At 46.3% G+C, this 22,007-nt stretch overlaps 1 protein-coding gene across 1 annotated transcript; it reads left to right on the top strand.

Moving 5' to 3' along the window:
* Positions 1-309: 309 nt before the first annotated feature.
* Positions 310-20,568, top strand: TBL3 (transducin beta like 3). Its single transcript, XM_054042775.1, has 22 exons — positions 310-431; positions 2,037-2,088; positions 2,221-2,316; positions 4,019-4,066; positions 6,261-6,402; positions 6,993-7,077; positions 7,746-7,916; positions 8,286-8,361; positions 8,499-8,595; positions 9,263-9,474; positions 10,848-10,989; positions 11,831-11,889; positions 12,727-12,830; positions 13,862-14,012; positions 14,701-14,931; positions 15,780-15,850; positions 16,999-17,155; positions 17,596-17,654; positions 18,169-18,272; positions 19,025-19,096; positions 19,755-19,913; positions 20,309-20,568. The coding sequence occupies exons 1-22, from the start codon at positions 385-387 to the stop codon at positions 20,422-20,424; spliced, it is 2,451 nt and encodes an 816-aa protein (XP_053898750.1). The 5' UTR covers positions 310-384; the 3' UTR covers positions 20,425-20,568.
* Positions 20,569-22,007: the final 1,439 nt, after the last annotated feature.

Genomic DNA, 22,007 nt, shown 5'->3' on the forward strand with positions numbered 1-22,007 from the left:
AATCCCAGTTTAAGTCGCTCTAGTTTCCAGACACCAATACCGACTAGTGGCATGAGGCTGCTGTGGGTGGCCTCGTTTCCTCCCCCCCAGAGGTGGCTGCACTGCAGGGCAGGGTGAAGGATCCCATCCCCCCCCAGCGCACACCCCTCTCCCTGTCTCAGCCCCCGGGACAATCTGCCCGCATTCAACATGGCCGCGGGGCGGGGTACGAGCGCCCAGCCCGTACTTAATATGGCGCCCGGGAGAAGTGACGTCAGGGGGGAGCGCCGGAAGTGATGCTTTCGCCCCTGGCAACCTGAGAGCGCCGGAACCACATGGGCTCCCTGCGATCGGTGGGGGGGCGGGGAAGCGAGATTCCGGGCTGCTGAGGGGCCCAGCGGGAGCATGGCGGCTACCCGCCCCGGCAGCGCCCCCGTGCGCTTCAAATCCAAGTGAGCGGTGGGGCCGGGGGGGGGCTGAGATCCGCGGGGAGCCAAGGGGGGGAGGGGAGCTGAGATCCCCGGGGAGCCAAGGGGGGGAGGGGAGCTGAGATCCCCGGGGAGCCAAGGGGCCGGGGGGGGGAGGGGAGCTGAGATCCCCGGGGAGCCAAGGGGCGGGGGGGGAGGGGAGCTGAGATCCCCGGGGAGCCAAGGGGCCGGGGAAGGGGGGGGGGGCTGAGATCCCCAGGGAGCCATGGGGCCGGGGGGGTGTCTGTGGAGAGGAGCTGAGATCCGCGGGGAGCCAAGGGGCCGGGGGGGAGGGGAGCTGAGATCCCCGGGGAGCCAAGGGGCCGGGGGGAGGGGGGGGCTGAGATCCGCGGGGAGCCAAGGGGCCGGGGGGGGGGGGGAGCTGAGTTCCCCGGGGAGCAAAAAGGGCCTGTGGGGCTCCTTGTGTCTCAGAGATCCGAAAGCCTTTTGGAGGTGGCGTGGGGGAGGCATTCTCTGCCTGTGCTGCCGCCAATGTGGAGGGGCCCGTTTGTGCCATCACTTTGGGGTTGCCATGGTGGGAGCCCTGGCGTTGCTGTGGCGCTAAGGGGTGCTGTGGCATAGGGGTGTCTGACAGGAAGGTGGCTGGGAGGGTGCCAGGCCAGTGGCCAATCTCTGTGCTGTTGTGCAGATGGGACAAGCCTGGGATTCTGTCACATACACGTGATATCGAGTTTGTCAGATGCCAGTTGCTTTCCCCTCCCCAGGCTCTCCTCCCTTCCAAAGTGCTGCCTCTTAGTTGTTGTTATTTAATAACACCCACAGAACACATTGGGAGTGAGGGTTCTACCTCTGGTTCTACCTCTGGCATATTGGTCTCATCTCCTTAAGGAAAAGCTGGGTAGATTTAATACAGAATGATTCCGTACTGTAGAGAATGGTAGGATTTGTCAAACCCACTTTTGACAGGATCTTATCTTCTGTTGCAGTCTATAGATGTTTAACAGTGCTTTTTATCATCACTGTGATAAGGAGCTAGTGAGCAGACTTTGTGCTCAAGCTACTGTTTTACACTGCTCCATTTGAATCACCTGGTTCCAGATCACCTAAACATAACATGATGCACATTGAATCACTGGTAGTTACAATGCTGTCTCAGTGGGGCATGTTTGCTATGTCAGCCTCTGACGCTTTTAGTGGGATAACGCATCTCTATTTGAAACTCAACTTTCACTAGTTCCTGTACACAACAATAAAATAGTTCTGGGAAATCCAGAGTAATTTGTTGTTGGACTCCTTTGTCTTCACAAACTTGAAGCAGGGATTCATGAAGGAAAAGATGTTACAGGAATAGACTTGAGCAGTTACATAGAAGCATTTTACTGTAATTTATGTTCCTGATACATGACTCAGATAATCCATTTCTTTCTATACATAGCACATGTTGGTCTTTTTTATTTTCTGATATTTATTTAGCTACAATTTTTCTAGCGGGTTTAATTCTGGTAAGACGTGTACATATAGTGTTCCTGCATATGAATAATCACTTCAAAGTGCTTTTAATGCCAATGGTGTAAACAAATCAGTCTATTTTAACTGTTCCTCTATTTATGTTTCTTTTTCTCCTTTCAGCTATGCTGTGTCTAGGAAAATTGAGCCTTTCTACAAAGGAGGGAAAGTTCAGGTAATGCCAAACTCCAAATTCTTTTACTGAAATCTTGGGGGAGGAAAGTAAACAACGATGTGTGGGTGCTAATATATAAAAACATACGTCAACTCTCTTTTTGGTGCCATAGACTTGTTTTTTCTTTTCTAGATCAGCCGAGATGGAAAACACATGTTTTGTCCCTGTGGAACGAAACTAAATATAATGGACATAGCAACAGGAGCCCTTGTTCATAGCATCGAACAGGTGAGATGATGCAAAATCAAACTAACTTAAGTTTTCTAGATTAACTTTTAACTACTAACGTGATGTATTTAATTCAGTATTTTCAAATGACTTTCAAAGGGTGTTTTACCTTTATTACTGGGGCATTCATCTAAAGGCACTGAGAAGGAAGTTTGAGTATTGAAGAATGAGAAATGTATCTGAATCTAGACAGATACATTATTTATTTGCAATGTCCCTGGCTACTATGAGATTTGAAAATATTTTCAAAGTTTAGTTCTTGCTAGGACATGGCTAATACAGTTTCATGTCTCACTATAAAAGAGGGCCTTTTTCACTGGTGCAAAGAAGCAGTTCTGAGTTTCCATGAACAAGCACTGTCTGCACATGGAATGAAAGGGAATGTATTTTTTTCCCAGTACTTTTGTACTACACACAGGTTTTTCTTCTTGAATGGACCACTTTCCTACCCATCCAAGGGGGATCCGTGCAGTCATGGTCCACTATATAAATCCCTGATACACCTTGAATACTGCGTGTAGTTCCGGTCACTCCATCTCAAAAAAGATGTATTGGAATTGGAAAAGGTGCAGAGAAGGACAACAAAAATGATCATGGGTATGGAACAGCTTCCATGTGAGGAGAGATGAAAAAGACTGTGACTGTTCATCTTAGAAAAGAGATGACTATGTGTGGGATATGATAGAGGTCTATAAAATCATGAATGTATGAAGTGAATAAGGAAGTGTTACTTATTCCTGCATGTAACACAAGAACCAGGGGTTACCCGGTGAAATTAATAGGCCAGCAGGTTTAAAACAAACAAAAGAGTATTTCTTCACGCAACGCACAGTCAACCTGTGGAACTCGTTGTCAGGGGATGTTGTGAAGGCCAAAAGTATGAGTGGGTTCAAAAAGAACTAGATAAGCTCATGGAGGATAAGTCCATCAATGGCTATTAGCCAAGGTGATCAAGGATGCAACCACATGCTCCAGGTGTCCTTAAACCTCCAACTGCCAGAAGCTGGAACTGGACGACAGGATGGATCACTCGCCCTGTTCTGTTCATTCCCTCTGAAGCGCTGGCACTGGCCACTCTGAGGCCAGGACACTGGGCTAGATGCACCAGTGGTCTGACCCAGCATGGTGGTTTTTATGTACTTGTTATTTATCATGGGAAACTGGATTTAGTCTCAAACTCCAGACCCCAGTGGTGAAACGTGCTTGCAGACGTGCATCCTGGTGGGCTGAAGCGATATAGTCGACATGGGAGCTTTCTGGTCAGAGTAGGAAACTTGCCTGTGAACAGTCTCTCTGGAAATGATTCACCTTTTGGATTGCCACTGAAATGAAGAGTCTGCACTTGACAGTGACATGACCTAAACGAAAGCTAGAAGCAGCTCCCTAGGAAGATGCCTCATTCACACACTTCACCCTGTTTCTGTCCCTGTCCCCCATGTCCCCAGGTTGGAACTGCTCAGTCAGGGAAAGAAGTGAAGCATTGTGGGAACCAGGAGTCCTTAGCCCTGTACAATGTACCCAGTCCTGTTAGTCTGTCTTGTTCATGGGTATTCTGCAGTTTCCTCTGCAGGAGATTCTGTGATGAAGCGCAAGAAACAATATAGCATGTGTAGGCCATGTAAAACCTGTACAGAGACTAGGGCAACATGGCATTTAAAAATATTGCACAGATGATTTAACTGCGTCTTTCTTCCATGTATAGGATGATCAAGAGGACATTACATCATTTGTTCTTAGCCCTGATGATGAGGTATGTGACAAGTTACACTTGGTTCCTTTTTTTCCACTTTAATAGGTCCCATAAATAATCATGTTCGCACTGGAGAATATTCTACATGGAATCATCCTGCACTTGCAAAGGGTGATGGTCCAAATGGGGTCTGATTGGACTCTCCCAGCTTTAATTTCTGATAGGATTTTCTAATAAATTTTGTGCAGTCTGAATTGCTACTTCCAACAAACTTGCATCCTGTATAAATTAAAGGGAATTATTATTTAATAATTATGTTACAATAGTGCCCAGAGGTAGCAATCTGGATTGAAATTATATTGTGACAAGCTCTGAGCAAACACATACAGGGAAATGGTCCCTGTCTCAAAAATCTTATAATCTAGGAAGACAAAAAACAGAGGGAAAGGGATGCAATCAAATATAATCAATTTGTTCATGTGCATAGATTGTACCAGCTGCTATTTTCATTTACTCCATGAGTTAACTTTAGACCCATTCTTGCAAATATGCATGTGCTTAATTAAGAGTTTGCAGGATTGGAGCCTATGGTATTAATTTTGATGGAATATTATGGCCCAAAGAGCTAAAGATGTTAATGTGACCCAGTCACTGTCCAACACTGAACAGTTGTAAACAAAGTTCAGGGTTTCGTAAACAGACACATCATCTTCTTAGTACACTGGCAAACACTGCTAATTTGTGTGTTTGTTTTTTAACCTTTTACTAAAGATGCAGAAAAGAAAGAAAAACCGCGAGAACATGTGAAATGTAAAATGTTAAGACTTTAATTCCAACAACTTTCACGTTTTAAAGGTGGTAATAATTGTCCTTTTTGGGGAAAAGAGAAGGTAGTTGAAATTGACTGGAGCTGTTGTAGTTGCTGTTAAAATCCAGTACTGTTTCCTAGAAGACAAAACAAGGCAAACACAAGAGGGAAGAGAAAAGAATAGTAGAGAGAGAAAATTCAGTCTCTGTCTCTGGTGTTGACTTTCACTTGCAACCTCACTGCTGGAGAAACATAGGCATGGCACATGGTCTCATCAGCCACTCCAAGACCTGGCAAACTTGTACCAGCATCGGGCTGTTTAAAGCATTGCTTTTAACTTACGGCAATGTTGCAGAATGTACAGTCTTGGTGGGCTAATCCGGATGCTTATTAGACAGAAGACAAAAGGAAAGAAGTAAGAAAAAGGAGAAGGAAGGTCAGGAAGAAAAAGAACATACCAGGGGGAGGACAGTGACAGCAGGAACCAGATCTCTGGGATTCCAACAGGATTTAGCCAGAGCCAGCAGAGATGATGTCATCTGGGTCCTTCTCTCTGGCCTGGTCTGGTCAGGTCAGGACATCTCTCAGGATCAGGATGACGAAGGCCCAAGGGTGTCATGGTGGATCCCAGGGTCCCAGAAGATGGTGGGAGTGGCAGCCATGCTGGTGTAGCTAGCTTCTTCTGTTTTGCCTCTCTCCCAGCCAGTAATTGTTGTTAGCTTGAACTTTATTTTCCCCCAAAGTCTTTTCTTTTAGGGACCCAAAGGGAACGATTGGCGGAATAGCCCATTCCCTCATTAATTTATTTACCAATTAGGAGTAATTTCCGACACACCAATTTTGATCTGTCAATTTCTGGTCCCATCCTTCACTTGTTTACCAGGCATAATTTTAACACAGTCATTGAGTTATATTATAATAGGCCTTTTTGTTTGTACTAATTGGTTCTGTGTCCCTTTTGCATCTTTTCCCCGTCACCATTTTTTGTTCTAGGTTATTGTGATATTTTATGAACTTATTCACATCTCACAATTACAGTAAATTTGTAGGCCCAATTATTACAACAGGTCTTTATTAGCTGTTTGTTATTATCTGTAATGCCTTCTTCTGAAAGGCTAGCAGTTGCTTCTAAACTTACTTGATATATATGGGGGTGGGGCAGAATTTTATCTGTTTGTTGCATTACAGCATTGCATTCTGTCCAGTTTGTTTGTGATGTACTTACATTTTTATGTTATTTATATGGCTTCCAGGCTTTTGCTATAAAAAAAAATGCTGGGAAATAAATTAGTTTCAGAATTAGCTTCTTTTGGTAACTGAAATTTCCTGGCTTTTGTCTGTCTCTGGGTTTTCTAAATTTCGCTGTGAACATAATGCAGAATGTGAATATACTGGCTAACTTAATCTCTGTATTTTCCTCTTTTTCCTGCTGTGTGTTTCTGTTAGATTCTTGTGACAGGAAGCCGGGCATTGCTGTTAAAGCAGTGGGAATGGCGACAGAACAAGTGTAGACGTACGTGGAAAGCAATGCACACGGCACCAGTGGCCACCATGATCTTTGACCCCACTTCCACTCTGTTGGCCACAGGTACAGTCTGACTTCAGTGTCACATGATGGGGGAGTCTGTTTTTGTGATGAAATGACCTTAAGTTCTGTGCTGTTAGACAGTGACCCCTGCTGTTCGAATAAAATCAAAAGAGAACTTGAGAGCCTCTCAAGACTTTCCTGTTACTGCAATAAGAAGATTGTTTTTATGTAAAAATATATTATTAATTGAAAATTCTACAAATTATTACATGCACCTAGAGAGAAGCTTGTCTAGTGGTCTGAGCACATATCTGGAAATCGGAAAACCCAGCTCTGAAACTCACTCTCTGTCAGGGAGTGGGTGCAGGTGGGGTTGGGCAAGTCCTTTAACTCTTCTGTGTCTCAGGGTCCTCATCTCTGAGTAAGGACAGTAACTGTACCTGTCTTTTGTGAGGACCAGTGAGTTAATACTTACAAAGCCCTCTGAAAATGCAAAGTGCTATAATCCGTGAAACCTCCCTGGGTGTCGTGACTAACTGTTCTCTCTCTCATTTTCCCTCTTCTGCTTTTGTAACCTGTGAAACTGATACAACTGCTAGTGTCCCAGCCCTGCTGTGTTGTTAATTTCTTCATGTCCTTTCTTCTTGTAGGTGGCTGTGACAGCACCATTAAGATCTGGGATGTAATCAAACAGTACTGCACGCATAACCTGAAAGGATCTACGGGGGTTGTACAGTAAGGAGAAAATCTTCTTATCTTCCATTTTCCGTTAGGGAAACTAGCAGAGACAGTTGTACCAAAACACTGAAATTCCACCCAGGTGTTCTGTCTGAAATAAGGAGCAGCAGCTTGGGGATCTGGGTTTGTGACCCCAATTCTGTTAGCAGATCTTGCTGTACAATTGCAATCTTTGCCAGTCCTTTTGGCTCAATCCCAGTCTGGTCATTAGTATTATCCTGAGATGACTGAGTAAGAAGAGCATTCTGGGTAAGGGAAATGCAAATGACTGTACTAAGCAGGTCCAAAACTGTTCTCAGTTTCCGATTTTTGATCTGCTTAACGGAGGGACCAGGGCTATAACTGGCTGTTGCTTTGGGAGGAAAAGATAGGGAGGGAGATGATGTGGTTAAGGAAATCTGGGAGCTCCAGTTCAGACACCCACAATTGACAGTTTATGGACTCTTTAGAGCATTTCCTAGGGCAAAGACCTATGGTAAATTTTCCCAGTGGGCGGACTGTGGATAAATGAGATTCGACAAAGGAGGTCAGTAATTTAAGCCCAGTTCAGCTAATGTGAATGATCTGTCATAGATGCTAGACATTTACGTTATTGCCGTATCAGAGATGATGCTGATTGGTTTGTGCCTGCATTATGCTAATCTCTCTCTACCCTCCCTTGCTAGCATCGTTGAGTTCCATCCCGATATCTCCCGCCTGCAGCTCTTCTCCTCCTCAATGGACTGTATAATCCGGATCTGGGACCTGAAATCCAGCAAGTGTATCGCCTCTCTCGACGGCCACTACAGTGCTGTCACCTCTCTGGCTTTTGCTGCAGATAAAGACACGCTCATCAGGTAAACTTGTTATGGGCTTATCAGATCTCCATTCAGATTCCCCCTCCCCAAGAAACATATGGCATTCTCGTACTGCCCATGGGGTTTGCTGTTTGAGGGAAGGAAGGGGTGACAATACAGCTCGTTGGGGCTCCAAGAAAGAGAGAGGTTGAGGGTCTGGGTTTCACCTAATCATGCTCTGTGCCTCAGTGTCCCACGTGTAAATTGGAGATAATACTGATCTGCCTCACAGGGATGTGTGTGGCTTTGTTCATCCCATGCCTGACCTAGAGAGAGGTTGACCAGCCACAGCTCCACGTCTGACTTTGCTTTGAGATTCTTGGCTGGAAGGTGCTGGTAGTGAATTTTTCTTTATAACCTTTGTTGCAGCTCTGGTCGTGATAAAATCTGTATGGTATGGGACCTGAAAACAAGAGAAGCCAAGAGGACTGTCCCTATATATGAGGTGAGATTACTTCCCTGGTGATATTTGACTTCTAGTCAGGAAAAAAGGGACCTGCTTTTGATTCCAAGTGGTTACTCAGGCTGTTAAATTCTACTTACCTTTTACTGTGCCTCATGGTTTGTCAACGTCTCTCGCAGAGCGTGGAAGCTGCAGTATTGTTACCCGAGGGTGGAGATTTCTCACACTTGGGTGTGAAGAAGCGAGGGCTTCACTTTCTCACAGCTGGCAGCAAAGGTGAGTGAGCCCCGTGGAATCTCCTGTCTTGTCGCTGCCAGGCTCGGGTGTAAAGAGGAGTAAATTAGACTCTGTGGCCAGCCATTGTCAGGGCTCAGCACCTTTTCCATTGTCTTGTATCTGTTGAAAGCCAGGTCCAGTTCAGTGAGCCTGTTCTGGCACTCCTGGGATATTTAAAGTAGCACTTTCTCCCCCTCCCCATCTCTGCTAAGCTTTTACAGTCCCAGATACCACGGTGATGAGTGGGGGATGAACGCCTGCTCAGATTTCATAGTCTAGATTTAATTTAGAAAACACCTTCTGTCTTAGGCATCATGTTTACCTGAGAAAACTGCACTGGTTTAAATGAAATTGAGTTTTAAACCAGTGCAAACCCCTCTGTGGACACTTCAGTTTGAGTGGCTTATTTTGGTTTAGCTTAAACCTGTTCCTAATCAATTTTAGCTAACCTGAAATAAGTCTGGCTTAGGCCAAAGTCAGTGTCCAGGCAGCCTTTCACATCCACGGAACTAAATCAGTTTAAAAATCACACCATTAGTTACACCAGCACAGCTGTCTCCTATAGACAAGGCTGGAGTTTGAACGGACACACCTCGGAGGGCCTTTCTGAGCATCCTGTGCAGGTAACGTAATGCCACTAACAGGTAGTATACATCCCATGCACTAGGGATCCTGCACATCTGGGAAGCCGCCACAGCTGCCTGTGTGTACACCCAGCCCGTGCCCTACCAACGTGTGGACGCCAAGGAGGAGGAAGAGGGCAGCACACACAGTCTGACACACTGCATGCTGGTGCCTGGGAAAAATGAGATCGCAACTGTGACTGCTGAGCATAATATCATCTTCTACGATGCCCAGACGCTTCAGCTCAGAAAGCAGGTACCATGTACCAAACCTCAGTGCCTCTTCTCTTCCCCCACCGTACCTTGGGACAACTCCATGTCCAACGACAACATTTTGTCAAATGGTTCCATCTTCCCCAGCTGTTGCTACATCTAAAATGATGGCATCTAAATTAACTGTTACCACTCGAGAGAGAGATCTTGGAGTCATTGTGGAGAGTTCTCAGAAAACATCCACTCAATGTGCAGCGGCCGTCAAAAATGCGAACAGAATGTTGGGAATCGTTAAGAAAAGGGATAGAGAATAAGACAGAAAATATCATATTGCCTCTATATAAATCCATGGTATGTCCACATCTTGAATACTGTGTGCAGATGTGGTCGCCCCATCTCAAAAAAGATGTATTGGAATTGGAAAAGGTTCAAAAAAGGGCAACAAAAATTATTAGGGGTATGGAACTGCTTCCATATGAGGAGAAATTAATAAGACTGGGACTTTTCAGCTTGGAAAAGAGACGACTAAGGGGGATATGATAGAGGTCTATAAAATCATGACTGGTGTGGAGAAAGTAAATAAGGAAGTGTTATGTACTCCTCCTCATAACACAAGAACTAGGGGTCACCAAATGACATTAATAGGCAGCAGATTTAATACAAACAAAAGGAAGTATTTTTTCACACAACGCACAGTCAACCTGTGGAACTCCTTGTCAGAGGACGCTGTGAAGGCCAAGACTATAACAGGGTTCAAAAAAGAACTAGATAAGTATATGGAGGATAGGTCCATCAATGGCTATTAGCCAGGATGGACAGGAATCGTGTCCCTAGCCTCTGTTTGCCAGAAGCTGGGAATGGGCGACGGGATGGATCACTTAATGATTCCCTGTTCTGTTCATTCCCTCTGGGGCACCTGGCATTGGCCACTGTTGGAAGACAGGATACTGGGCTAGATGGACCTTTCGTCTGACCCAGTATGGCCGTTCTTATGTTCTTTCCCTTTTCTCCTTGGTACTCAGATCTATTTCCAATGCACAGAGCACAGGTTCATTGATAAGGTTTCTTTGGGAGAGCTTTGCATTGTCCTGAGTTGGTGTCTATGCAGTATGAACCAAAGACCTGGCATCAGGAGTTATAGGTTGTTCTTTGCAGGGATTTCTTCTTAAAGAAATGAAACAGAGACGAAAGGGCAGTGAGGGACAGACCATCGAGGAATGCTCCACATCCTTAAATGTCTATGTATTTAAATGGAGGCTGTGCTATGTGAGATTGTTTTTAAGCATGGCATCAAATGAAAGATCCCCAGGAATGCACATGAATGCAGTGCTACCAGCCACCGTGGCTGTCATTTGGGTCTTCTCTCGCCAGCTCGTTCCTTGCCTGTTAAGCTGTCTCTTGTTTCGTTGCCCCCAGTTTGCAGGTTACAACGAGGAGGTTCTGGATGTGCGGTTCCTTGGCCCTGCTGACTCTCACATTGTTGTGGCTACCAACAGCCCTCAGCTGAAAGTGTTTGAGCTGGCAACGTCGCACTGCCAGATCCTGTACGGCCACACAGGTACACAGGGACCTAGAGGCTTGTCAGCTCTGCAATGAGCAGGGAGGAGCTGTGTGGGTCACCCCTGGAACTGGCTTCTCTCCTCCCAAGACTCATCTGCGTGGAGGCGGCAGTGCCCTCTACTGTAGGCATCTGCTCTGCAGGCGTTGTGCATGGAAGCTCCTGCTGCTCTCCGTGCTGTCCCTGTTTTGCTTAAAGAGCAGCCTTTATTCTCCAGGGCTGTTGGTTTAGCATCTTTCGCCAGCACTGAAATCCTCTTAAATTCTAGATTAGGGTGTGGGGGGTCGAAGACCGACTCTGAGTGTTAATGCACTTTGTGACTGCAAGTGTCTAATCAAATCACACCAGGTCCACAAACGTAGCCAAGTACTTACTAGAAAACGACAGCGCTCACAGCGTAGGTGTGTTTTTAAGTGCCACAGAGCTTCCCCTCACCCCTACTGGGCGGTGGACTCTGCCTTATTTCATGCATTTCTGTTGTCTAAATACAATATTTTGTTGCTTTCCCTCATGCGTGGGAGGTGCTCCCTGTGACCATCCACAAATCTCATTAGCCTTCAAAACCCTTCTTAAAACTCCCCTTTTTTCTTCATAGCCATCACAGCAACTTGGCAGTGGTTATCCCTGAGATCACTGCAGAGCATGCTGACCAGTATTCCCATTGTTCCTTGTGCTGCCCCATCTGTTACCTCTTGTTTTATATTGGACCCTGCTCTGAAGTGCTTAGAATTAATCTTTTTATTCTGTTTGAAATGCCTAGGCCAGTAGGGTTCTTGTCCACAACTAGGGCTCCAAGGCGCTACAAATCATGAACAATAATTGCTGCCATCTTTCCTTTCAGAAACCGTTCTGGCCCTGGATGTCTTCAGAAAGGGCTTGATGTTTTCTAGCTGTGCTAAGGTAATCTAATATTTCCTTTCCTGGGTACGTAGTAAGGCCCATTGCTTATAGTGACCTTTATTGTTGTGGGCAGTTTTCTGCTCATTTTCCTTGATTTTGGAAAGAGCTTTTGTACCGATGGAAACTTCTGTCCTTCGAAATTCTAGAGAATATCTAGAGATTTCATAGATATCCAAGCTCTTTTTAAATCCTATCATTTTTTTAACATTGTCCTTAGAAATATATGGGTTGGTTTTATTATACTGGCCCAACAGGAAATCCCAGTTGTTTTATCTTCCTGGGATCTTTAGTATTTGTGCTACTCTTAGTAAGCATGTGAGCTCAGAGCTATTCATTGCTGCAGAAGTGGCTGGGAGCAACGTGTAGCACAGATGATCAGAGGTAAGGAGACAAGGGGCAGGCTGTCGCAACATGCTCAGAAATAAAGTAACTAATGTAAATTGTAGCTTACCATTAAAATTACCTTTAATTTGTCTAGCTTAGTTTGCAGAAACGGAGATTTAGGTTGGATATTAAGAGAGTTTTCTAACTCTGAGAATAGCTGAGCACTGGAAAAGGATAATAGGGAGGTTGTGGAATCCCCTTGAAAGATTTTTAAGCACAGGAGGGTGAATTTAGGTAATCTATTATGTCCTACATTTCTATGATTCTATGAATATTGCTTGGTCCAGTAAGATGGAATCCCTCATTAGTTGTCTATCTGTGCCCTGAAGTGGTGGTGATGAAATGACTGCAGGCATAGATTTTTTTTTTTTTAATACCTGACACACTGGCTATTAATACTAATCTATTCACTTGTCAGAAAAGTATAACTGTTTTCCTCCTTTCCTGTTTCAGGACAGAAGCCTCCGGGTTTGGCGGATGGATAAAGCAGGCGATGTGGTCTGCGTGGCCCAAGGATTGGGTCATGCCCATGGGGTGGGTGCGCTCTCTTGCTCAAGGTAACGGAGGCATCATTCTTCTTACATGTGGTCTGTGTTCACAATGAAGAAACCACAGTCTGTTTGAACCAAGGCTGCTGCCTCTGCGGTATCCCAGGCCAGTCATGGTAAACGTGTTGACTTGTAATGTGATGAAGTTGGAAGAGAGACTTTTTTTGGCCCACCCTGTTGCCTCACCACCCCCATCTCTTATGTTTGCGCTTCTCCTCTTTGTCCGTCTGGCTCAAGTTTGTCTAGAGCAGGGGTCGGTAACGTTTCGCACGCGGCTCGCCAGGGAAAGCACCCTAGCGGGCCGGGCCAGCTTATTTACCTGCTGACGTGGCAGGTTCGGCCGATCGCGACCCCCACTGGCCGCGGTTCACCGTCCCGGGCCAATGGGGGCGGTGAGAAGCGCGGTCAGCACATCCCTCGCCCGCGCCGCTTCCCGCCGCCCCCATTGGCCTGGGACAGCGAACCGCGGCCAGTGGGGGCCGCGATCGGCCGAACCTGCCACGTCAGCAGGTAAATAAGCTGGCCCGGCCCGCGAGGGGGCTTCTCCTGGCGAGCCGCATGCCGAACGGTGCCGACCCCTGCTCTAGAGGAACAAAAACCTGCAGGAGCCTTGATCCATCTAGCTCCTGGATTACGTTCTAGTGAATTAGAGAGGGAAGGGGAGAAACACAGAGATAATCGACCTTGCTGGGAAATCTTGCTTGTTTATAAACTCTTCTCCTTTCTTCACATCTGTTTCTATTTGGAGTCCAATTTCTGTATTCAAAAGGTGCAATTCATTAAGTGATACTTGGCTCAGAGGAGTAATGGTGCCTGTGGCAAATAGCTGAACTGCTGGGGGCTGTTGTAAGGGTTTAAATGAAATGAACCGAAGCTTTTGAAAACATTCAAACACTGAGTGGTTTGCAATCCCAACTGAGTGCATAGGGTGGTGCTGGAGAAAGAAAAGCCATTTTCTCTGTGCAGGTGAAACAATTGTTTTGCTTTATTGCATTTGACATTTTTCCTCTTCATATCTTCCCCCCCACTCCTGCTTCCAGAATGAAAGAGAGCTTTGTAGTCACCAGCAGCCAAGACTGTACGATCAAAGTCTGGAATCTCCCAGAGTCCCTCACTGCCAAAACAAAAGCAGGCTTGGTCTCCAGCCCTGAAATCCTTCATGCCCACGTGACGGAGAGGGGTCACGACAAGGTAAAATCTCAGTGGACTGGAGAAGGTTCTTTTTCTGTGGAAGCTCCACGAGCCAGTTCTTGTGCTCTGTGCTTTGAGTGCCTTTGGCCGCAAGGTTCAGTACTTCGTAAAACATATGTTTATGGATTCCAGACAGTAACATGACTGGTGAAATAACTTCCACTGACATCAGACGAGGAAAATCAGTTATTTATTTGTAAAGTGGAGGCTAGGGAAATCCCCCCCTGAAACTATTTGTTCCTTTCGCTAAAAAATAATTTCCCAAGCCAGGGCATGTATTTTTCTCCCCTCTCTTTGTCTGTGGCTTTCATTCAGATGTTTTAGTTCTCCTCTAGGAATCTCAGATCAGTACAGGAAACAGATGTGTGTCTGAGACTGACGGAGTTAGTGGGACTTGGCTTGGGGGCACCTGCCTATAAGCATAGAACAGCTGCACAAAAGGAAAGATTTCATGTGCTGGGGAGATCACATCATGGGAAAATGTTGTATTTAGTTTTTAGTTGAGCTGTAACAGGTGTGTTAGCTATAAAACAGGTAAGGTCCCGGGAACAATGAATCTTGAGGGCTCAGAATGAGCATAGCCAGAACTTGTACCTCTCTCACGCCTCCGTTCTCAGCCCTGGGCTACCCTGGTTAGTGCTGGCAAGAGAATTTCATTGCTTCGCTCCTTTTGTGTGACTTTCTCTAGGATATAAATAGTGTGGCGGTTTCTCCAAATGACAAACTGATTGCCACCGGCTCACAGGACAGGACGGCCAAGCTGTGGTCCTGTCCTGATTGCTCTCTGATGGGCATCTTCTCGGGACACACGCGTGGGATCTGGTGCGTGCAGTTTTCTCCTGTGGATCAAGTCTTGGCCACCTCCTCAGCAGATGGCACTGTGAAGCTGTGGGGTCTTCATGACTTCAGCTGTCTGAAGGTAATGAAAATTCAAACTCCTGGGCCATCTAGACAAACACTTGAATGTGGCAGAGATTCGTCAGGGCTGCTCCAAACAGACACGGCTTGGCCAGACTAGCAGAAGTGTAACAACACTGCCGTGATGAGGGAAAAGCTGTTCAGGCCTGGGTTTGTTCTCCAGGCCTGCACAGGCAGCAAGCCCCTTAGCAACACTCTTGAATAACCTGCTTCCTTCTCTGGCCAACCCAGGAGCAGTGCAGGCTGGATTGACGTGACAGAGATAGGACCTTGGAGGAAATGGGCATAGAACAGAGTAATTTGACTCTTGGTCTTCAATGGAGAAACATCTCTCCAGTCTGTCTCATTATTAGAAGGAGGTAGATGCTAAATTGCACCCTTCTTATTGCATGCTTCTACCTTCAGATAACTTAGTAGTCCTAGTGCTGTGATCCCCACGTGACTCTTCCCCGATGGTGTTATCTCCCATCTGACACAATAAGCAGGTGAATCAACTTTTCAGCAGCTGACTGATCCAGTTAATGTAAATGTCTCGCTCTGATCATACTGTGATTTAACCTTGGATTGCATGTTCCAGCAGTTACACTAAGCTTTTATAAAGTAGTACTGGGATGCGTCTTATCTTCCCTCCTACCTTTCCCACCCTGCAGCAAAACACAGATTCCAGGGATATGGTTTGCCTGCTTGGAACTTCTTTATCTAGCATCTGGGTACAGATTGTGTTCTCGTGAAAGAAGAGCGCTATTCCAAACTGCCTCTTAGCTCCAAACAGTGAGGCATGGTCTCCCCTGTGACCTGGCTGTCTAATATTCTGTTACTTCTTTTTATACTTATTTTTTTCCCACCCAGACTTTTGAAGGTCACGACGCCTCTGTGCTGAAGATAGTTTTCGTGAGCCGGGGGACACAGCTGCTTAGTAGGTATGACCTTCCTCTAGGAGCCTAAGTGAAGCTAGGCCAGTGCAGCGAACTGGCGAGCGGGAGGTTGAATTGTTGATTTGAAAATCCCCTCTCCCAGGGAGAGAGGTGTGCTCGGCAGATGGGATTCTGACGAGAGAGGGAACCACATTCAGTTCTGGAGTAAGCAGGTGAGACTCCCATTGAAGTCAGTGGGAGTTGGGCCTGCTTACGCTGAAACTGGATTTGGGTCTTAAACCAGCAACCAGATGAGTCAGCACCAGCCGCCTTGACTGTAGCCCTTTCCCTGAAGCGAATTGTACGTTCACCTTGCTGATGGGGAAAATCCTCCATTTCTGCTCAGCTTTGCTGAAGTGCTAGTTCCGCCCCTACTCGTCCTCCAGTCTAGCACCTGTGCTGTTGTGTTCCAATAACCTCCACTGAACTATCTGGGACATGAGATATACCCAATACGTGGGCAGCTCTGAAGGGGCATTTCACCTCTTGTAGCGGGCGTGAGCAGCAGAGGAAGGGTTAATCAGCCAAAGGGAAACGAATGCAGACCCCTCAAGGAAAGGATTTTCTGCCTTTACTAGTTGTAAACAGAAATAAAACCTGAATGAATGATCTTTGCACTCTCCAAGCAGAGAGAAATGGAAAAAGCCAATGAACTGCATACACAGTGAGACGTACATTGGGTTTTAAAACTCTTAGTTCAGAGAAGAAGAATGGTTCAGCCGCTAAAGCGCTAGCCTGGGTCTTGGGAGATACCGGTTCAGTTCCCACATCTGCTACCAACTTCATGTCCCCAGCAAGTCACTTACTCTCTGTGCCTCAGTTCCCTGTCTGTACAATGGGGATAAGAGCACTGCCCTGCCTCCCAGGGGTGCTGGGAGGGTACATACATTCGGATTCTGAGTGCCTCAGATACTGCCATGATCGGGGCTATATGAATAGCCAGGATAGAAAGAATACTCTAAGGGGATGTTCATAGCATCATTTGGTTTAGTTTGAAATGATTTTTAACCTGACAGGGTCCCGTGATGGTGTGTGAGTGTCACTTTTACCAAGCCCTCACTTCTGACACGTTGCAGCAGAGCAAGACTAGGACCGTCCAGTGCCGATTTAAATCCAGGGGTTTACGTTTGGTTTCTCTTTCCCCTTTCCAAAAGCGGTTCCGATGGGCTCTTGAAACTTTGGACGATTAAAACAAATGAGTGTGTGAAAACCTTAGACGGTCATGAAGATAAAGTGTGGGGTCTCCACTGTAACAAACAGGATGACCTGGTCGTGACAGCATCCAGCGATTCCTGTGTCATCCTGTGGAAGGTATCGTACATGGTCCTCCTTCAATTTGCTTTAAGAAAAGAATGGAGGGAGTGTGGTCTAGTGGTCAGAATCCAGGACTGGGAGCCAGGCTGCCTGAGTTCTGCTGTCCTCATCCTCCCCATCTGTGAAATGGGGATAGGCAGATACTGATTTCGGCCAAGGCTCCAGAACAGCACTGGCTACTTCTCTCTAAAGGCAGAGACAGGAAAAGGCCCTGAGCAGCCTGCAAGCAACGAAAGGCGCAATGGGAACACCAGCGATGGGTTGGGAAGGGGTCAAGTCCATGCTGCTGTAAATAATTTGGGGAGCAGCTAGATTCAGCATTTGAAACCCCACATAAAGATCTTGTTGTGGAGCACGTGCTCCTGCTGAAAAGCTGGGCAGGAAATCAAACTCTGTTCAAGCAAGACTGACCGCGGCTGTGTTGTGATCTGTTAAAGGATGTTACTGAAATTGAACTGGAAGAGGAGCAAGCTAAGCAAGAGGAGCAGATTATGAAGTGAGTAACCCTGAGCAGTACTTTGGATAGTTTATTGTCTCCTTTATCATGTGCCGTCCCCATGAAACTGCCCTTAAAGCCTTCCCATTCCTTCTGATTCATAAAGCAAAGCCTTTGTTTAGCTGGTTGTCTGCCCTGTAATCTCTCTCAGCTCTTCATCCGCTGGTGTAGGTTATCTTTGCTTCATATAATAACTATTAGCTTGGAAGTCAATGAACTTCAAGGATCTGTACTGCTGAGATAAGCCAAGTCAGACCATTGAAACTTACTCATCGTTCATTTTCTCCTGTGTCAGCCAGCACAGAATAGCTCAGGAACCCCTTTAACATAATGTCAGGATAATTATCGACACAATGAGGGCACTGTGGTTTTCACTGGCTAGCCTACTTTTATTATCTTCTTGGCACTAAATCTCTATGCGTTGTTACCATTGAATTTGCTGCATTCTGCATAACGTTTTGTTCCCTCAAGCAAACGAACCTCTGACAACCTCTTCTTCCTGACTGCATTACAGAGATCAAGAGCTTTCCAACCTGCTCCATGAGAAAAAATACCTGAAAGCTTTAGGGCTGGCAATCTCTTTGGATCGGCCACACACGGTGCTGACAGTGATCAAGGGTAGGTGTCCACTGTCAGTCAATGTTCTTTCTGGAGTCTTCCAAATCATCCCCTTCTGTCAGGTAAAGGAGACAGAAACCCAGAGTCCAGGAGCCTCCCACTTCTATTTTCCCCTTTTCTTGTCACCTCTATTTTTTGATTTGAAACCACCAATGCCCCACTGCATTGTGCCCAACAGCAAATGTTTCCTCTGATCTCAAAGCACAAGCGCATCTCAGGAAAGGTCACTGTACAGACTTCAGTGGGTCCTCTAAGCGTCGTGCACAGTGACTGACTGTCCAGGGGCAGTGGGCCTTGAGTTAGAGGACAGGGCAGCTTTCATCCCTAAAGCCAACAGCCTGAAACCAGACTCTTTATTGAGGTTAATTGTTACTTTGCAGTATTTTGTCTGCTCATGGCAGTGACTCCACAAACAGCTCTTCACAGCGCTGCGGGTCAGGTTGCTGATTTGGTTTTCCCGGAGATCAGATTCAGGTTTAGAGTTTGGCAGAGAAACTAGACCTAGCTTTCATGTCTTTTCATTGGCGATGAGGAATTGGGCTGAGCCAGGGTGTTGACGCAGTACAGTATGCTAAACATTCTGAGTGAACGCAAAAAACCAGCACGCCTTAAGATATAGTGTTGCACACTCATTAAATACCACAAATTGTTGGATACTTTCTGCTTCCAAAGCTTGGCTTCTGATTGTCACCTTTTTGTTTTCTAGAAGTTAATCTTACCATTCTTTCCTGTCTCTTCGCTTTCCCCTTTAGTTATCCTTAAGGAAACCAATGGGAAAGAGAACTTAGAAAAGAACATCCTTAGACTGCGGAAGGATCAGAAAGGTTGGTTAAGCTATTGCTCACGTGACTAAAAGTATTTTAGATTAGAAGCCTGTTTCCTGTACTGAAACTAGAAGGACTAGAATCATCCTTCTATTCACTCTTCATCACTGGCCTCCCACCCTGCCCAGCGCAACTGCTGCTATCAGTAAGGGTGCCAGTGGTGACGTAGACCTGAGCCTGCTACAGGCTGGTCTGTGGCCACACGGCTGCCATGCAATGTTCCTTTTCACCCCGGTAGCATTTTACATCCAGGTGTGTCAAAGCATCACAATGCCCCTAGGAGGCAGCTATGTTCTATTAGCCCTATTTTGCAGATGGGGAAATGACAGCACACAGGAGAATAAGTAAGTAGCCCAAGTTGGGTCCGGAGCAGAGCTAGGAATTTAGAACCCGGAGATTTGCATCCCTGTCACCATCTCTGTTCACAAGGCCACTTCCATATGTTATGATTAGTTGTTCTCAATCAGTCCAGTGAGGGACTCTCTATACAATTACTATTGGCCCCCAAGCTTGTCACTCAGTCTTGCATGGAAGCTCGCCTGACCTGGCGGGTATGAAAACAGATCCCTCCTGAACTGGCATCTCTTGTGGGGTGATGTTGCCCTTGAGCTTGCGTGTGTGAACTGCACACTCCTGAATTTCTGGCTTTTCTCTGTAGAGTCAGTGTTGAAGTTTTTGGTGACATGGAACACAAACTCTCGAAACTGCCATGAGGCTCAGGCTGTCCTTGAAACCCTCCTAAAGCACGAAGCGCCAGAGTGTCTCCTGCAGTATGAAGGGATTAAAACTGCTGTGGAATCCCTTCTGCCTTACACCGGTGAGTTAGAAAAGAGACCGTATCTCAGCTCCGTTCAAACGTTGGCACAGTTGTCTCGCTCAGTGGCTCACACTGCGCCTGATCTCAGCCATGCCCTAGATCCCGGTCTCTGAGCTGTGCCTCGGACACAGCTTGTAGACAACAATACTCTATAGTGTTGCCAGCTGTATTGTCCTTCCATCCTCATACCAGTGCTATGTGGAATGAATAATTGCTTCCTGGCGTCTTATTATCAGCACTGAAAAATAATTGTTCAAAGTCTGTGAAGATGATACACACTCAGCATCCTCTCCTTTCCCCGTTAGCCTGAGTCAGGGCAGAGAAGAGAATTCTCTCTGATTTTCCTTGAACTTAATCCTTTCCGCTTAGCCATAATTTTTCTTTCCTCTTTACAGAGCGCCATTTCCAGAGACTCGGCCGCTTATTGCAAGCCTCCATGTTCATCGATTTCATGTGGCAAAATATGAGACTAGCAGATGTGTCAAAATGGGAAGAGGACATGAGTCTGTGACCTTTTATATGCTGCTTGCAGTATACTGAGGGGAATGACTGGCGAGCCAAGGACACGCACACTGACTGCAGTGCCGGATGCTAACATTAGTTGGCTTCCCCCCCACCCTCCCAAGTTGCAGTTTGAGTATTTTTATAATAAATATTTCAAGTTTGATTTTATAAATGAGCGAGTCCAGTCTCGACTTGCTGTCTCCTCAGTGCCGTAGATAAGGAGGGGATAGGCTGCCAGCCCGAGTCTGACTCCTGCTGTGTCCGTTCTAGAGCAAAGGTCCTCTTATCATTAGCACTGCACGCTGTTGGGAGACCATCCCAACCCCCCGATTTCTGTCTATGCACCAGCCTGTATCTCTGCTCATTCTCCTCTGTATTGACCTCCGGGGAAGTATCCCTCGCTTGTGGTGAGCTTGCTAAGGCTTCAGCTCGCTTGTGGCTGTGTAGGTTGGGTGTTGGTGCACACCCTAAAGAAAGGGCTGTATCCTAGGGCATAGAGGGGATGGGCATTACCAGCTTTCCATTCTACTCGAGAAAAAGACAGACAAATGCAATGTTTCCTGGGATGGATTCAGTAGACTTGCGTCACTGAAGCTGTTTGGAGGGTCATAGGAGCACACAGGTAAAGGGTAAAGTCCTAAATCTCATTGTTACTGCGCTGCTTGCTAATCTACAGCTGTGCACTAGGTAAGCAGATGCGTCCCTAGAGAGCAGAGAGGGAGGAAGTTGCTTCTTAATGGCTTTTAATTTCTCTGTCTTGTCTGCATCTTTCTCCCTGTGAGAAGGAAACAGGAATTCCTCAAGTTGCTACAATGTATCGTAGCAGGAGGAGCAGTTTAAAGCTACTCATTCCCATAATAAGCGATTTCAGTCTTTAATCTTCAAAAGGAGCGGCTGCAGCACAAACTATACACTCAAAGGGTGTGCTTGTGCTGAGCTGTCCGAGTTTATAGGGACCGTCCCGATATTCAGGGCTGTGTCTTATATAGATGCCCCCATCCCCTGTCCTGATTATTCACACTTGCTATCTGGTCACCCCAGCTGAGATGCAGGAAGTGAATCAAGAGGGGCAGTGCCTGGGGAGTGGCTAGGAGGCGAAGAGGTTGAAAAATAAACAGCAAGTACCTCCCATTTTAGTCTGGAAGGAAGTAAAGCCTAAGAAACCAAACTGAGAACTGCCCCAGGGCAGCCATGAGACAATTGCAATGCTGCAGGGATGCCAAATGAGCAGTCGCAAGATTCTGGAGGAAGGACTGTTAAAGAAATCACAGTCCATCCTGGGGCAGGCATCTGGCTGTTACCCAAGGTTGTGGCCACGTCTTGAAATCTTTCTTTGCACGGGCAAACTGAATTCAGGCATTTCCTAACTTTTCCGCGTTTGACTTTGCAACCTTAATGTTCTTTTCACGTAGTTTTCGTCTGTAATTTTGTTCCTAGATGACTGGTTCCCTGTACAGCCCCAGGGAGCTCTGACAATCCACAGGAGCTGAGGTGCTTCCCCTGGTTCCTAGGCTGTGCCCATCACCCTCAAAGCTCACCACCTTGGATTGCTGCCAAAATTTAATTCCTAAAACCAGCAGACCCTTGAAA

This window comes from Malaclemys terrapin, chromosome 10, assembly GCF_027887155.1.
Source record: "Malaclemys terrapin pileata isolate rMalTer1 chromosome 10, rMalTer1.hap1, whole genome shotgun sequence".
NCBI lineage: Eukaryota > Metazoa > Chordata > Testudines > Emydidae > Malaclemys > Malaclemys terrapin.